Source organism: Neodiprion pinetum, chromosome 3 (genome assembly GCF_021155775.2).
Source record: "Neodiprion pinetum isolate iyNeoPine1 chromosome 3, iyNeoPine1.2, whole genome shotgun sequence".
NCBI classification, from domain to species: Eukaryota; Metazoa; Arthropoda; class Insecta; order Hymenoptera; family Diprionidae; genus Neodiprion; species Neodiprion pinetum.
This window is the reverse complement of record NC_060234.1, coordinates 41,477,474-41,495,047: the sequence shown is the minus strand read 5'-3', so window position 1 is coordinate 41,495,047 and position 17,574 is coordinate 41,477,474. Positions and strand designations below refer to the sequence as shown.

Below are 17,574 nucleotides of genomic sequence, written 5' to 3'. Positions count from 1 at the left end.
CGACAATATTTTTCGCTTATTGTTGAAACTGGGGTGACTTTTGAAACACATATTCACTGTTCATTACAACGGAACATTACAGCAATGCATGGGTGTAATGTGATTCTAGTTGTTCTGGACTGGACTTTAGCTCGTTCCTATTCCATACAGACTATACTTGATAAATATATAATAATCAACGCAAAAAGTTACACTGCTGATTCCTTGTCCAAAATGGAAAGAAAGTTAAGAATGGATAGAGAAGAAAGAGAAGAAGTAAAACCATCGATTCAGTATGTACATAAAATTATTTCACCACCGTCAAAATACGTGGTTTATCATTCGTGAACAATGGACGCTAGTTGTTCGCAGTCATTCCCTGGATGCAGGCACGTATTTACATTTGCGCATTACGTGCCACGGCCTAATGTATTAAACCCAGTAGGGTGCACCAAAAAAGTAAAAATAAGTAATACTATGCGGGAGGAATGGGAAATGAAGCAGACGTGCTTCATATACAATTTGCGAACTCGGATAGCGAGCTAAAAATACACAAACTTGTTATCATATAATCGTGTGAAACTCGGTGATGCATATTCGCAATGATGGATAGAACAGCATAATTTTGCGTAATCACTTCTGGATATTCTTAACTATACATATATTGCTGATTTCGTCGCAGAAGCGCATTAGAGACTTACGATTAGCAAAGCATCCTTAGATGCCAGGTTCGATTCCTGGCTCCGTCGTTAACTTTTCAACTCACCAAAAATAATATAATTTCATCAATGTAATCTCGGGGGGAATTTCTGGGAATTTCTGTCACGAGCGCCGCATATTTACACCAAATAATCATAAATCATGTCAATTATTAATATCGCTTTAGAGACGCGGAAGCATAGCTTAAATATATTAGTTAATCTATATAAAATATTCCTTACGAAACAGTTCGTGGCGTAACCAAGCGCAACGGCGTAGTTGACGGACAGCAACGTCAGCGTCTCCGCGGCCGCCAGATCCCGGACGTAATCAACACCGGGATGAGGCGATCGGGAGATCACGCGCTTCGAGGATGACTGTCGCGAGGCGAGCCTTTTTTCTAAAATTGTGAATTTAGCGAAAACTCCGAATTGTAAATTCAGCGAAAACCTCGCTCGCCGCCCGACGTTCCAAGGGGTGTCGGACGAGCGAGCGAAGGCAGTCCCCGTTGGAGACAGCTAAGAACGACATCTACGGAACCCGGCTCCTTCAGAGCTGCTGTGTGAAGAGTATCAGACTTAGAATCACCGACGATTAGAGCGGGAACCCCTCTAATTCTACAAGCGGTGTTCCAAAGCATCTCGCGTCGCAGCGTTAGTCCTTGAAGTAGAAAAGTGTTGAACCTCGAGCCACGAAATTAATCAAGTTGTGTAGTAATAAGAATAGTAATAATTGATAGAGAGTGAGAATTCGGAGTAGAAACCACCAAAAGAGTGAGTATATGTATGAACGAGAACCACCAGGTTAAGAACATTAATGTAAGCTTCCTCGTCTTTAGATATTTCACCCGCTGCTTTCGCTTGCTATTTTCAGTTGCATTTGATTCATTAAAACTTGATCCCATAGTAAACATTCTATTACATTAATATCATTGAATCCTCCAAACCTATTCCCGGGATCGCCCTGTAGAGGACGATCACCTCCCGACCCACCAAAAAAATAAGAATCAACCTCTACGAATACCTAGAGGGTTAAGTCGTCGCGTGCGAGACCGCTCCGCACGTGACATTTTTACCCCGCTGCCCCGCGTCGAAGTGTTGCCTGAGGGAAAATTCCGGGAACTTAGTACCCGGTTTTTCCAACAGGGAGCACCCTCAATGCTCGTGGGATTAGGAAGGGTGCCGGGAGTTTCTCGCAGACGAAATTCACTGCTGCTAGTATACGTACTTAGTCCGAACCGGGTTATGCATACTTACCTGGCGCAGAGGACACTGTGATCACCAAGGCAGTTCCTCCAAGTCGAGGCTCCTCCATTGCACTTCGGTAGAGCTGAAGCTTGCGAATACCCCTAATGTGGGTATCTCGGGCGTATTATTTTTGGTAGTCGGGACTGCGTTCGCGCTGTCCCGTATATGAATATCTGTAAATAAAATACCCCGGAATCATATCATACAACATCCGTTCAAGACGTATTATAATGCTGGTGATTGCCTATCGTTCCGAATGACCAAAAACCATAAACCTCAATTCCGAAGGAAACCACAAAGAAATGAACTTTTCCTATTATCGTGCGCAAAGTTCGATTTTGCGCATGCAATTTGCGTTCGCAAGGTACCACTTTCCCATACGTTGACAAGAGCGTGCGGGAATGCAACTGAGCGAACGGAGATGTAGCTGAGCGTGCGGGAATGTGGTGAGCGTGCGGGAATGTATAAGAGCATACGAGCGATTCCAAGGTATATACGCGCGCGCCATCTCTGCACACTCTCTTCGCATTAACACGTGCGAGCGATACTTGGACGTTCGTTGTCCGTATTAAGAAAACGGCAGAATACAAAACACAGAACGCACGTTTTAAAGATGTAAACAAACCGAGTCATTAAAAAATATACCGTTTCATTTTGTAAATTGTCACGTTACGATAAATATTAATAATAATTGAAAATAATAAATAAATCAGATTTTTCTTAATTTAATAAATTTATAATAGTTCTATAATTTGTTTTTTTTTTTGGGCGGGGGGGCTTCGCTTCCCCGAAGCCTTCCGTCCCAGCGCCCCAACGCCACCGTTCTATACGTTTCAATTATTTAAAATAATTGTAGTGGTCGAACTTTGTGCAACTTAATAGAAAAAATAATATACGATACGAGTGCGTACGTAGGTCATCCCGCACTCGCTTCGCTCGTGCGGGAACGACCTATTTTGCGCACTCGTATCGTAATGTACTATATCCTGATGACGCAATCTCCGAACTTGAAACCCTCTAGAAGTGTCAATTGAATGCCTATTTCGAAATAATATCCCCGAAATGACACTGTAATCAGTAGTATTAATTGAAGTAAAATCCTTTGGCAGTTATTATAATCATTGATAGTCATGAGAAATCATTTAGAATACCCGAAATCTCTGTAATTTTAAAGTATCATATGAAATCTTGGAAGTCGGGAGAAATCTCTTAAAAAAAGTAAACTTCTCTGTCAACCAATCTCTCGTAGTAACTATAAAATGTATAAGAAGTCATGAAATGTGTAATCATGGTGTGAATTTTTGTGCCAGTGAAACACCCTTTGAAATGGACCCTAGTTGAATCAGGATATAGTCATTCAAGTTTCAAATTGGCTGACAAATTTGCAACTCTTATGACAATAGATACATGACATAGATGTGAAGTACAGCTTTTCTTTTACTTGGAAGGAATTTTCCGACATAGATTTCTTGCTTTGTTTATTCATCGATCGTATAAATATTACACTTGAAATCCAGTACATAAATGTTATCAAGAATTCATGAGATGGATGTCCAAAGAACGTAACGGGATGAACTGACGTTCAATTTATGAAAGATGGACGATTTATTTTCATTTGACATTAATCGATAATGCAATAATTCTGAAGTTAGCAATAAGCAAGTTTCCGTCGTCAAACTTCATGTGCTTTTTGCCAATTCGAGAGAATTGATTCGTCATTCTAATTGTGTTCCGATACGTCGGTGACTCCGTCTGGTCTCAATATATCCACATTAATCCTACTCAACTCTGATTGCTGCAAATTACAATGCCATTAAATGTAAGTGTCTCTTTATCCATCGTAACAGCGAAAACAAAGTCGAATAATTGCCGGTAAATAATGTTTATATTTAAATTGCTATTAAACGTTAACAGGCGATGATTAATGGATGGAATAAAAACGAGCATTGCAATCTGTAACTCGAAGATTTGCATCTAAGACGTGTTTGATTCTCAAAGAATGTTAAGTCTTGATGCATAATTTCTGACAGTCATGCCGCTGACACTGTTCAAGTATTTTGCATGAATTCGGAGCCAATGATGACATCGCGAAGCTTCTAACAATAAATAAAACTGTTCGTCATGCGAAAACAATAAAAAATTAAATTCCATTCTGTTTTAGTTTGAATACAAACGGTTCAAGGCCTTTATAAACACTCTGCAAGTTTTTCAACCGACGCGACTGCAAGGTCGGAATGATTCGATGTTGTCGATAGTCGATACGAAACTGCGCTACGACAATTAAATGTTTTGCTATTGAATGTTTTCACATTCATAGAGATTTATAAGTGAACGAATTGCCGAAAAAGGTTTTGAGAACCTTGCCCGTCTCCCACTCTTATCGCGTTAACAAACAATCCAGCGCCGAAATAATTCGTTGTTTATAAGATTTTCGTCCGATCCTCGTAAAAGTTACCTTATAATTATAATACGCAATTAAGCGTAGCAATTAACCCACGACACGACGTGTCACACCTCCAAATAACGAGATTCTTATCCTCTTCACATTTCGCAATTCTATTGCTTACTCAAATTTTTTGCCTCGCATATTTCACTCGTTGAACGTAATTAATTATTTGGCCGTAAAAACAACCGCGTGCTCTGTACAAGGTTTCCGAAATTTCATCAGCATAGCTTTTTTAATTTACTTCCGTTTGCGACGCGAGAGAAATATGTATCGGTAAAAAAAATCGACGCACTCGTACAGATTTTTCAAGTTATAACAAAGGAAAGAGATTTCTGCTTGTTAGATCGCGCTGTATATTTTTCGGTATGCGCTTAGCTTAATGAATGTATTCAAGACCTCTGACTGCCCGGTAAATACATTAATTTGGAGTAACCGTATTCATGCGGCGATGAATGTAACTCGAATAGCCCGAGGCTTCTACACCGCGACTTTCAGTTTTTAATACCATATGAAATTCATCGTTTCAAGTTCAAGTCAGGCACTGCGTTTTACATATATACACGTGCCTTCTGCACATCGGTCGCCATGGTTTGGTCATTGACGCAGGTCACGTATCCGGTGAATAAATTACCTATCTCGGTGAATGAAAACGAACTTAACTAGTTCCAGTCTCTCAAGACTTCGTACGATGGAAATCGTTCCGAGCTAGAATCAGTCTTCTTCGGTTCACTTCATCCACATGATCCATTGAAATTCTTTTCCAACCCTTGCTTGCTCGCAATCTCAAGTAACGCCATTTTTTTTTTTGTTGTTTTATTGGTGGAACGACTTTGGGACGATACACTCCGCACAATCGCTTCTCATCTACTGCCCTTATTGAAAATCCTTGTCTCGGGACAATTACCCATCAATCAATTCAGGGGCACATTTTTCTAATCAAAAATTCACAAAATCATAGGTGGTCTATGAGTTTTCAGTGTCGCTGATTACGATTCTGAAGTCAGAATAACGAAATTCAAAACGGCGGTGATTTTCCGAAATTTACAATACGTTTATTGAAAAAAATTAGCGTACGAAAAATTCTGAAACAAATATACATCATAAAACTGTGTATGGAGAATATGTAAAAAAAAAATCAGAGCCTCGGCTATTTACGTTGGAATAAAACCGATTGTGTTCGTGAAAAAAAAAAACGAGTTTCTTAACGTTAATTGCTTGTAACAAACTCGTGAATACATAAATTATTGTAATCTTGCACGAAATTTTTAGTGAATTAGACACTTAAAACGCAAGAGTCTACAAAGTAGTTTACGTGCATGTAAAAAGTGCAAAATTATATTGGACATGTAAAGAAATCTGATTGTAAGACTAAACAGGTTGGAAGTATACGTCCAACTGCATCTCTAATAGCTAATCAAATCCCCTCCGAGATATTCGTTGCTGGGGAATGAATTGTGGATCACCTGGAAGAACGGAGAGCTTTAAATTCGGGCATCATGCGCGGGTAACTCAAAACCGTTGGACACCCTCAGCGACGAGGCTGTTGTTCGAACCGAGCTTCCTGCGCCTGGTGTTTGTGTGTCAGTTGCTCAGTCAGTTCCCGACGAACTGTGACAGTAGTCGGCCGATACTACGTCCCACACGTCGACCCGATTCGATAAAAATCTGTGCTTTTCTTCTACTTCGTCAAATTTTTACCCGCCGACTTCAAATTCATACCGTTGCTGTTATCGCCGGTGACGGTCGGAGCGTGAATGAAGACCGAGGAAAACCAAAGACGAAGAACTGGCGTTAGATTCCAGAGGCTTCTTCCACTTTCTGGAATACACGGAGTTCGAGCTTTCAACGGTATTGAGGAAGTCGACGTCGAAGGTACCTTAACGCCCAGGAACATAATTCCGTACGTATGCACGGTAATATTGATCAATGACTAACTTGTTTCTATACAAATTACGTGACAATGACTCCCAATCCTCACGTAGGCTGCCATCGGCAGGCATTTGTCTAATACTTAATTCGTATTGAAAATCGAACTCGCATTTTGTTTCGAACCGAAAACAAGTTGGCCGAAAGGTTAAGGCGTTGATAAATATTATTGTACATCGATCGGAGATGCGCATAAGTTGTTAGGCATAAAAGCTGGCTTATCATTACAGCGGTGGGAACCGACGAGAAAAGGAAAAAATTAACCAAAGGCGAATAGATGTCGGTTAAGTCTCTCACTCGCTCGGTTGTCACAATATTATCATCAGTCATTTTTCACTGCAGACGGTTGCCGTATAATTACGAACCTCGAAACTGCGTATAAAAGTGCCGGTATTGTGCATCGTGTATGTATTATGGAATCGTGGACGATGCGCAATGCCTCATATTAATTAACGAATACTGTAATACCGGTAGGATTACTCAGGCATCATTGTTCTCCGTATGTAGGGAATGAAAGCGCAGCTGAATGCATCGCTTTTCCGATACGTCATCCGGAAGGCAAGAGTTATATCTGGTTCGCTACATTGCACGAGATAAAGGCCACGATCAGGGCTTAGTCACGATTAGTACATGGCGCATGTTGTATTACACATGCGCGATGAAGCGGCGCGTGCACAGACCTTGATTATCATATCTTTACCCCAGTTTCGATCCGTAATTATCATTTCATAACGCCATTTTACCGGTCTCATTTATAACCGCACGAAGAGTAATACCACTGCAAAAAATCAAAGAATGCACCATTTTTTTGAATGGAAGAAAAGGTAATGAGATAATAATGTCTGAGGAAGTTATTGGGCACATGTTTAAGCGTGGCACGAAAAATTTTTATCAAGAAATATTTAAAAATTGTGACACTGGTGCCTTTCTCGCGAGACATGCGGCACGCGGTATATCCGGTACGAAATTGAATTTGGAAAAAAAAATCACCTCATCTACATATCGGTAGCTACAGAAATACCTGGGCGAGATCAAATAAATATGAATGTGTGCGAAACTCAGTCAAGCCTTAAAACATATAAACATACAATGGAACATGGAGTTAATAATATTTTCAAATATTTTAGATTGACTTTGATTAACACAAGAATAAATCTCGTCTCTTCGAAATTATTCCTGGTCATAAAACGAGTGTTGTAGTAACAACCATACCATGGATAATTTATAACAGTCGATGTGTTCTTCTGCGAAACGCGCTTTGTCTTCTCAAGGTATCCGTTGATCGATGTTTGTTACATCGCAACGGAATAATTTCGGGAGACGTGTTCCTTCGTGTCTTCAAAATTTATATGCTCAGATCAGAATCCCGGCATCAAAGTCCGGAGAGGTTCCTCGGGGCATAAGACAGGCGTGCATCAATCCAAGAGAATTGTAATTTTATATCCGTTTGACAAATTTAAGTGTTTTTTTCCTTTGTGTTTCAATTACTCTTGATGTATATCGTGCATTATTTTTCACCAAAGTCAAGGACGCTCAAACACCTTCTTGCTCGACTATTTGAAAGGACAAGTTTTTATCGGAATACCCCACTTCGACCCGTTTTCAGACGGATAAAACAGTGTCGACGAATTGAGTGAACGTCAGTAAGATTCGCGGTCGCAGGCGTGTTGGGATTTGGAGAAATTAAAAAAAACTTCACGTCCCCTGAACCAAAGAAGCGTACGTCAAATAATTTTTCCCGCATCATTTCTCGGAAACCGATAGCAAAATCCAATTTTCATTAGTTGTTTTTCACTGCTACATGAATGTTCAGTCATTTACATTATCCTAAACAATATACAACTAACCCTGAAATTGAGCAAGTATTTTCGTTTCAGAAAATCGGGCCGATCTGTTCTGCGGAGGCCATGAAAACTGCGAATAACTCGGCCGTCTAGCGATCGGTTATTGCTCTTCACATTCGCCGATAGTGCGGATGATAGGATAAGGATAAAATAGGAAAAACGACCAGCTGAACATGGACTCGAATCCAGACGCCGGTTCGGAAGGAAGCGAGATGGTGAAAGTCAATCTGCTTCAGGACGACATCGAAGCCAGAGTCGCGATGCGCGCCAAAATCTCCTCAACACCGTTCACTCGTTTGACCAAACGACAACCCATCGACATAGAATTCTCCGATTTAACCTACACCATTCCCACAGGAAGAAAAGGTACCTTTCATTTCATCGCCGACTATACTCGCCTCATCTTCCAACCACTCGAATCGAAAGGTCGATAAGAAATCTCCTGAAACTCATTTGACGCGGTTAAAGTTCTATCCTCTAATTTTAACTGTCGGTCTTCTCTAGCCTACGTAATAAGTTTCTAATATCGATGAAAAAGACTCGGTGAAAGACTCAGTTTCCTTGACTCTGATTATTCCGGTGAAGAAGAGCGATCTTTTTCTGGATATAACGTCTCGATAACAACTGTAACTGATTTTGAGCTGTAGCAAATTGTCTGAATGCCTCGTGCCTTCTTTATATACGGTGTTTCGTTTCTTGCTTCCCTGTTTCACGCTTCCGCCACGACAGGTATGTTGCAACATCCATCGGCTTATCTTTTTTCTTCCTCATGAAAATTCATAACGGTCGGACATTGGGAATGATAATTTGCGCGGAACGCGTGCACGTGTTCTTTGGGGCTTTGGAGTGATGTAAGACTTAGGTTTGTAATAGAATTTTTGTGCAAATGGTTCGAAAAAAATTCGATGTCAGCTGTATATAGTCTTACCTCATCTATATGCGAAACCTGATATCACACATTTTTGAATAGAGATACTTGGTAGCATTTTTTTTTTTTTTTTTTAATCACTTGAAATCTTGATGAACGTTAACGATACTGCCACGAGATGCTTAATCGTTTCATCAACGAATTAAGTACATGCGACACCGTTCCACGAGTGATAACTTCTCACTGTGGATATACGAATATGTGACATGATTTACATGACACGAGTTGCGTGATTTTTAAATACATTATTGTTTATATATAAATATATTATAAGATGTTGAAAACTATCAGTAAAATTCTAACTGCGTGCTTATACCGGGAAAGTAATAAAATTTAACAGTAACTTAGGACGAATGTAAACATTTTAAAACTACTTTCATTAGTAGAAAAAACTTGCTGCTGTAAGCAGGTAATTTTCAGTGTTTGAACGAAGATCAGTTTTTGGACGAAGCCAAAACCGAAGGTTCAATCATACTTAGAAATCTTAAAACATTGACTAAAAATTAACGATAACGATACCAATCCTGTGCGTTGTTATACTGTCATAATAATTATAAATACATATTAAAGTAATTAAATTTCTTCTTCTCAAAAATCATAGACTCAGTTTTATTTGTGTTTATTTATTGAAATGAATTAATATAACAGTGGCATAGTACCAAACCTATTTTTGAGAAATGAAATCTAACCGAATTGAAGGCCATCATTTAGCAGCAGTCAAAAACTAATTGAATTATATTGTCTCAGAGATTGAAACTCGTTCGTTTCCGGTGGCTGGATAAAAAACTTCTGGAACGTGTAGCCAAAGTTGCCTTTTTAGTAATTTAGTAATTTCGCAGTCTTTTTAAAACAAAATCGGACGTACAAGCGTGGATGATTCACATATGATTAACGGTTGCCAGAAATCACGGCTATTCGAAACGATGAATAAGGAATTTTCAGCTGCAAGTAAACAGGAATTTTCAAATCTCTATGCAGTCAGTAATTTCATAATCAGTCGAGGATGCAGGATGACCGCAGATTCTTGACTTGGCTGAGTGCTATAAATTTTCTTTCTCACGTTAATCTATGCGCCGTTATACGCTGCGTGTTGCAGCCGCATAATAATCACAATAATAACCACAACTCACCGAGATAATTGTTATCTTGTTAAACATGACAAATTGCCGGTCAAATCGATTGCCTTCTAGATTTTTCGTGCAAATACACGTCGATGAAATACATCGCTGTAATACATATATTCTACATACGTGATATAGTGAGAATAGCGCGAAATTTTAAAAAGAACAGACGTTTGTCAGTTTTGTCAGTCCGGCTTTCCTGGCGATGAACTAATTGGAATTGAACGTATGAAGAGAACGGGATAAAATCCGAGGCTAAGAGGAAAAAACACGGAATTCAAAGAGCTCGTGATCGCTTATGCAAGATACAACCGCGCACAATTATCAGGAAAGTTTATTAAGGGGAAAATAACGCATTTCGAATTCTCTAATATTCCCAGCAACAAGAAGTCGGCTTAATTTCCTATTCGCCAATTCCGCAGTGCTATAAGTATATTGCAACAAACCGCATTCTGTATGCATATTTTTAAATACAAGGCGAGGAGATGGAGTGCGGTTTTAACAACCGTCAAACGTGCGTTACATGCGTACAAACGAAGAAAGGAGAACCTCAGAGAAATTATTCGACGAGCGAAGAATCACCGCCTATAATAGACTTTCAAGTAAATTAAACCGGATTTGTTTTTTTTTTTTAAAGATAAGTGAACGTATGAGATCGGAAGAAAAAGTTTATAAAAAAAACGTAATATTGTTTATCCACATAATCACGTCATTACTCGTTAAGGAAATATGTTTAAAGATTCGTCGAATATTTACTTACAGTTAAAGAGAAAAATAGATAACTTTGAGATTTTTTTTCTTTAGTATTCGAACGACCCTCCGTAGTTCTGATCATTTTTTTTTTTTTTTTATCACTATTTTCGCTCCCGCTCTACGAATACAATTTTTCTATTCACCCAGTTCGTTCTTTTTCAGCCTATCGAAGTATTTCCACTTTACAAATCCGACGCGATTGAATCCGGCGTCGTAAAAAATTGTCGCAAGTCTTGATGTGCCTTTCGGTAATAAATTTATCTCCCCCCCCCCTTGCCAATAGAATTTTCAATTCAATAGTACGATGTAGTGGCCACTAAGTTTTTACCTTGACGAGTTTTTTTTTTCTTACGAGTTAATGGTTCTGTAACGCTCTGTCTATTAACTTAACCCGTTTCGTATATAGCCCTTTTCGCCTCAGCGTTGCGGAAAAAAAATTTATACAGAACTGATAGTCGAAAAAACTTATTATTCAATTACTATTAAATGTGTTTTTTTTTTTAATAATTTTTTTTTCCCTCTCTCACACTGTCCGCAGCACTAAATTATTGCTTCTACATGTCCAACGATTTTTTCAGCTATTCGATAAAAGGCATATTTATACGTGAATTAACACTCAATAAAAAACGCTTCGTTCAATTTTATTTATTCATTCGTGAAAAAATTCTGATGAGATAATTTTTTATCGAAACGTCGAAATATTTGGCTCTGTTTGGCAAAAAGTAGACAGGTATGTAAAATATTTGTATAACCTTAGAGTTCTTGAGAAGATTTTCTGCCGGATATAAATTATCGCGTGTAATCGGTTATGCTCGGCGCTGAAATTGGCTTCTGGATTACTAAAAAATTTTATTCGGTCAAGCCTCTTGAAAGTTTTTTGTTTTTTATTTTTCCTCTAGACGAAACAATCGAGACAAAAATGATTCGGTCCGTAATATGCATACTGACGGACAGGGATTAAAATTTTGCTTACTTTCTCATTCTTATCTTACGCTAATTACACGAAGTAACCTTTAAACGCATAATAGAATCATGCGTGATTGTACAATTGTACATATCGGATTGCACGAAAAATACTGTGAACAATCACTGCTCGATGCAAAAATGGTAAAAAGCATACATCATCGATACTTGGACGAAAATATAGAACAGATATACGACTGTTCGTAATTGCATAAGAGTATGCAATTGCGTTTTATTTAAATACGTCGAGGAACAGCCGCACACAATGGAATTTGCATGTCAGTGACCGTTTCTCCGCGGAAACTGGTTTGTATCGATTTCCATTACGCACGTTAACCACTAGCGTCGTTGACCAAAGCGGATGAAATTATTGTCAGGTTTAAAGATAATGGATTACATTGTTATATACTGGTCAAGGAAAAACTGCTTCTCGGAAGAACCGACGACCTTGTTTCGGGAAGTTGGTTGACCATCGGCAAAGCTCGTGTGGTTTTCGTCACACGGTGATGACGATTTTCATCAGGTTGATATTTGCAAATTTGTGAGCATAATAAGCCGGGCAAATGTTTAAGAACGATAATGGTGTAAGAACGTAAGATTCGTATATCCACCTAATTTTAATTTATACTCAATGTACGCAGGTTCCAAATTGATATTGAGAGGAATAAGCGGACAGTTCCGATCTGGAGAATTGACTGCGATTATGGGACCGTCGGGAGCTGGGAAATCAACCCTGCTCAACATCCTCGCCGGCTACAAGTGAGTCTGCCATTTTTAATCAGTCTCATCGTAACAATTCAATCCCTGTCAATTTTTTTACCCTCGAAAACGAAGGAAAAAAAAAGTGGGACTCTCACACTCGTTGTTATAATTCTCGTATTCGTGTTTCATCAGCTCGTATTTCCCATGATAATTTGCATTCCCGATTTACGTGAACAAATAATCTACGAGTATGTCCGTTCGGCGTGAAAAAGAAATGATGTCACTCCAGCACTAGATACCCGAATTTAAAATTCGAACGACGTGGTTAGTATGCATTTAAGCGACCCTATAGTCCAATAAGGCCAATGAAATTCCACCGTTGAAACTGACGTTGTAATATTGCGAAACAACCGTGCGCGCAGCGATTATTCTGGTCATTTTCAATCGCGGGAATGTCGCACAACTCGATTGTTGGTGAATTTTAAGACGGTATATTCTCGATGGCAAAGTGTCGGGCCATTGTTTCTACACTATTCATGAACGTCGCGAAGCTCACGGGAAGAGATGATGAAAACAGCTCAAGAATGAGACACAAACTCCAGATTGCTTTGAAATGGTGAAATTTTTTACACGGAATCCTTCGGCGACATTCGCTCTTCGAATATTGAATGTTTAACATTTCTGTCATGCTGGGTCAAAAGCTCAAACGAGACGGTAACAACCGTGAGGTACTTTTAGCCCAAGGTGTCAACAACTCAAAGTATTCGGTGAGCAACATCGTGAGCGATTTTTTGCGAGTTTCGTAATTTTAATTTCTTATTAACAGATGAATAAATTATGTAATATTATACAAGTGTCCGATGACAACTGAGAATCCGATATGCCTGGGACCAATTAGAATGGAAAGAACATCCGGTTTTAGATATATTTTTAGCGAGAAAATTAGCGTTTCCTTCGGACAATTAGCTATAATCCATCAATCCACAATCAATATTTTGACTTACAGATATGTCGGAGCGAGTGGACAGATCAACATCAACGGTGAGCCGAGGAATATTCGGAAGTTTAAAAAAATGTCCTGTTACATTATGCAGGACGATCTTCACCAGCCCCAGATAACAGTTCACGAAGCGATGTGCTTCGCCGCAGACCTAAAACTCGGAAGTAAAGTTGAACGGCGGGAAAAACTTTCCACCGTAAGTGATTCACCTTGTTTATTCGCGCGATGAACCTCGCAAAAGTTACGCTGTCAAGCTGTCAAATCACCTCCCAGCGTGACCTTGATCTCTGAATCACTACGAGATACGAGATGCCCGTTATCTTTGGAATATCGTTAAACTAGCATTATGACTATAAAGGAATTCATTCGGGCGAATGGTTTAATATTCATTTATGCAGCTCTGAAATGTTTCTTCGCAGATAGATGAAATCTTAGAGACGTTAAGACTGACCAAAGCGAAGGACACGGTTACCGAAAGATTGTCCGGCGGGGAAATGAAGAGGCTTTCAATCGCCTTGGAACTAGTCAATAATCCGCCGGTCATTTTCCTCGACGAACCAACCACGTAATTATCAAACCGGGACCGGGACGTCTCCATTATATCGATATTGCTCAACGACATGCTCACAGAACTGATCCCTTTCGCAGAGGTCTCGACGACTTGTCGACCGTCCAGTGCATCGACCTTCTACGAAGCGTAGCCTGCGGTGGAAGAACGGTCATTTGTTCAATCCACACCCCAAGTGCCAGCAATTTTGCGAAATTTCATCAAGTCTACGTCGTCGCGGCTGGTCAGTGCGTCTATCGAGGTTTGGCCAATGGAGTTGTGCCGTTTCTTCGACACGTGGGAGCCGACTGCCCGAAGCACTACAACCCGGCAGATTTTGGTAAGCATTGATTGGTCGGAGTGTCTAAATACTCGGACAGGTTTAAATCAGGCGGAATGAAACAGCGAGGAATTACTTTCTTTTTTTCATTCCACAGTTATCGAAGTCTCCTCGGGAGAATACGGAGCGGAATACGTCGAACGGATGATGAATCTCGTGGAAGCGCAGATGCCGATCGACCCGATCGCCCGTAAAACTATCAAGGATACCCAGTTCCAAGATGAAATCGACAGAACGACGTGGTGGGATCAGTTCTCGGCTCTGTCTAGGAGGATGATGCTCCAATTCTACAGAAACAGGGTAATCCAAGTCTTCCGAATGACCGTCGAACCTCGTAGAAACGAAATGAAGAATCGCGTTGTCCACTCTTTCAGAATTACATGTACCTGAAGATATCGCTCCACATCTTTCTCGGATTCATAGTCGGCGGTATTTTCATCAACATTGGTACCGACGGCTCGAAGACTCTCTTCAACTTTGGATTCTGCTTTTGCTGCCTCGTAGTCTTTCTCTACCTCCCGATGCTGCCTGTGCTCATGCATTGTAAGTCAGATTGAGAGTACACCGATACATCGAGTCCCGCAAAAACGTGGCGAAAAAGCACAAAGTCACATTGAAGGAACGTTCGATGCGTTGGCGTGACGCGGTAACATTCCATAGCTGCTCCTTGAGGTGCAAAAAGACGCTTCTCGTCACGGTGGCGGTGAGCTTGCAGTATTGATTCGTCCAAGTGTCCAAGACCGCCGCTGCCGTTGGAACAGAACCAGAATCACGTCGTCTTCCTGCACTGTTGACGAGGTAACGAGGTGAACTTTTCATTTCCAGTTCCAATGGAGGTGCGGCTTCTGAAACGTGAACACTTCAACCGATGGTACGACTTGGGTCCCTACTTTTTCGCCAAGACATTGTCGACTATTCCTCCCCAGGTACAACAGCGTAACGATAAAAGTGATTCCAATCCAGAGTCAACATCAACGATCCCTCTCAACGACGAAGCGTCATGCGAATCATTCACTTTGTCCACAGATCTTTCTTGGAACGATATACTTGTCAATGGTTTACCCGATCACTGGACAGCCGTTGGAAGCTTGGCGAGCCGCCAGGTTCTTCAGTATCTGTTATTTGTGCTCTCTGATAGGGGAAAGTATAGGTTTGGCGATCGGATCAACGCTGAGCATTGTGGTGAGTGATCTTTTCGACCTTTTGCCGCGGGAATCAACGTCGTGAAAATGGGAACCCTGCATTAACGAGGCCGTAATTGTTTTCAGAACGGGATGTTCGTCGGGCCCGCTTCCTCCGTTCCTCTAATGCTGGTTTCGATCCAAGGCATGGGCAATCCCGAACCTTTGCCGCTTTACAGAACGCTGGTAATGTACTCTAGCTACATTAGGTACGGCCTCGAGGGACTCATCATCTCGTCTTACGGTGAAGGGAGAAGAAAATTATCCTGTCCGCCGGAGGAGGATTACTGCCAGTACAGATATCCCATAGCATTGTTGAAAGTTATGGGTGAGAAGAAACCTTCACTCTGTTTTTTCGCACTGTGTTCCGTCGGTTTTTACCATACGAGTCAAGGCCTCGAGCTTTTCTGCTACCTTTTTACTTTTTCTACTTCGCATCAGCGTTAGTCGCGATCACGGCGAGTAGATTTCTTCTTAAGTCACCAGTTTTGCCAGTATCGTCATTAACGTCCGGTTCGAAAAGTGTGCGTCATGCATCCTGATTGCGGTTCGAATCCATTGTCGGAAATGAAAGCCGAGAGATTTTTTATTTAATAAAAGTAAGGAAGTCGAGTGTTCCAGTAATAATCGCGATGACTATGCACGCGAAGTTTACACGCCGATTATTTACCGTCCGCATGTGTGAGATAGCTAATTTCAGACTTTGTTAATCCTCATCCGTCTTTGTCATCTTTTCCGGAGGAATCCTTCTATGAACTTTCGACTGTCGCAGAAGCTGCAACGACTTTTTTCGCGGGACTCAGTTCTCGTAAATAAAACGATATTGATATGTCAAATAATTTCCACTGTAAATAAATTTTTAAGCAGAATCTCTCCGCGGATAAGAATTCAAATGTTTTGAGTTCAGAAAGAGCGAGGCAACTAAAACTCTGTATATTTCGCTGAGAGAAGACTGACAAAAAAATACAGGAGCAGTATGAAATTTCTGCTTCCACTGATTAGCACAGATGTTTTGATTATAAATACACGTTAATTAACCGCAGTTTATTTCCGTTCTTTCTTTTAATACTGTATACGCCAAGCGGATCGTTTAACGTTTTTAACTGATCTTCACATTTCAGGTATGGAGGAGAACATGTTCTGGCGGGATTTCATCGCTCTCGTCGGAATAAACATAATATTGAAAGCGGTCATCTTTTACCTACTGCGGCAGAGGCTTCGACCGAACAAAACGTTTCAAGCCCTTCGCGTCATCGGCGGATTTGTCAAAGGCTACATAAGTTTAAAATGAGTCAAAAGAAATTTTCTGCTTTTATTTATTTATTTAATTTATATTCGGGTTTTTTTTTCATGCTGCTGCGCGTGTACGCGTTTATTTTTATATCGCAATTCGGTAGAATTGAAGAAACAGGAATTCGGACGACTGGCTCGAACCGCACGTGCCGACGAAATTGAGTTTCGATAATTTTAAGTCATAAATTTACATCGGACAGCCAGTTTATTGGGCATTAAATTCCACCGGTACTAGAAGTCTATTGATCAATGACATGTCTTGTTTTACGTAATCCAACGTCTATACCCATTGTTGACTGATGACTCGTTGAAAATAGATCAAAACTTATCTTATCTCATTCGCATGTATAAGGTATAGATATATATTTAGTGCCTCAAACCTTACTTAAATCTTGTGATATTCTTACGTAATAAACATATTTTTAAAAATTGATTCACGAGCGAATTGAATATTTATCACAATTCAATTTTATACGTGCATAATACATTTCACAATTCATTTCACTGCAAGCGTCGAAAGCTTCCAGACATTGAGTAAAAATTACCAACTGTGCAAGCGTACCATTCATGGTTCTTATAATTCGTCTTTCTGTTTAATCAGCCGG

The 17,574-nt window shown here is 40.2% G+C and overlaps 1 protein-coding gene and 1 non-coding gene across 6 annotated transcripts; both read left to right on the top strand.

Moving 5' to 3' along the window:
• Positions 1 to 1,107: 1,107 nt before the first annotated feature.
• LOC124215527 (ATP-binding cassette sub-family G member 1) lies at positions 1,108 to 17,402 on the top strand. Of its 5 annotated transcripts, none has more exons than XM_046619018.2 (12): positions 1,108 to 1,451; positions 8,175 to 8,507; positions 12,548 to 12,665; positions 13,615 to 13,804; positions 14,028 to 14,173; positions 14,257 to 14,495; positions 14,593 to 14,795; positions 14,870 to 15,038; positions 15,321 to 15,421; positions 15,522 to 15,677; positions 15,764 to 16,004; positions 16,798 to 17,402. In XM_046619018.2, exons 2-12 carry the CDS (start codon positions 8,315 to 8,317, stop codon positions 16,965 to 16,967), a joined length of 1,926 nt encoding a protein of 641 aa, XP_046474974.1. In that variant the 5' UTR covers positions 1,108 to 1,451; positions 8,175 to 8,314; the 3' UTR covers positions 16,968 to 17,402. The 5 variants fall into 5 exon arrangements, with proteins under 5 accessions (XP_046474974.1, XP_046474973.1, XP_046474970.1 ...); XM_046619017.2 differs by lacking the exon at positions 1,108 to 1,451 and adding an exon at positions 5,612 to 6,243; XM_046619014.2 differs by lacking the exon at positions 1,108 to 1,451 and adding an exon at positions 5,612 to 6,271.
• On the top strand, positions 1,927 to 2,088 carry LOC124215761 (U1 spliceosomal RNA). Its single transcript, XR_006882438.1, has one exon. It is a non-coding gene; the product is annotated as a U1 spliceosomal RNA (small nuclear RNA).
• Positions 17,403 to 17,574: the final 172 nt, after the last annotated feature.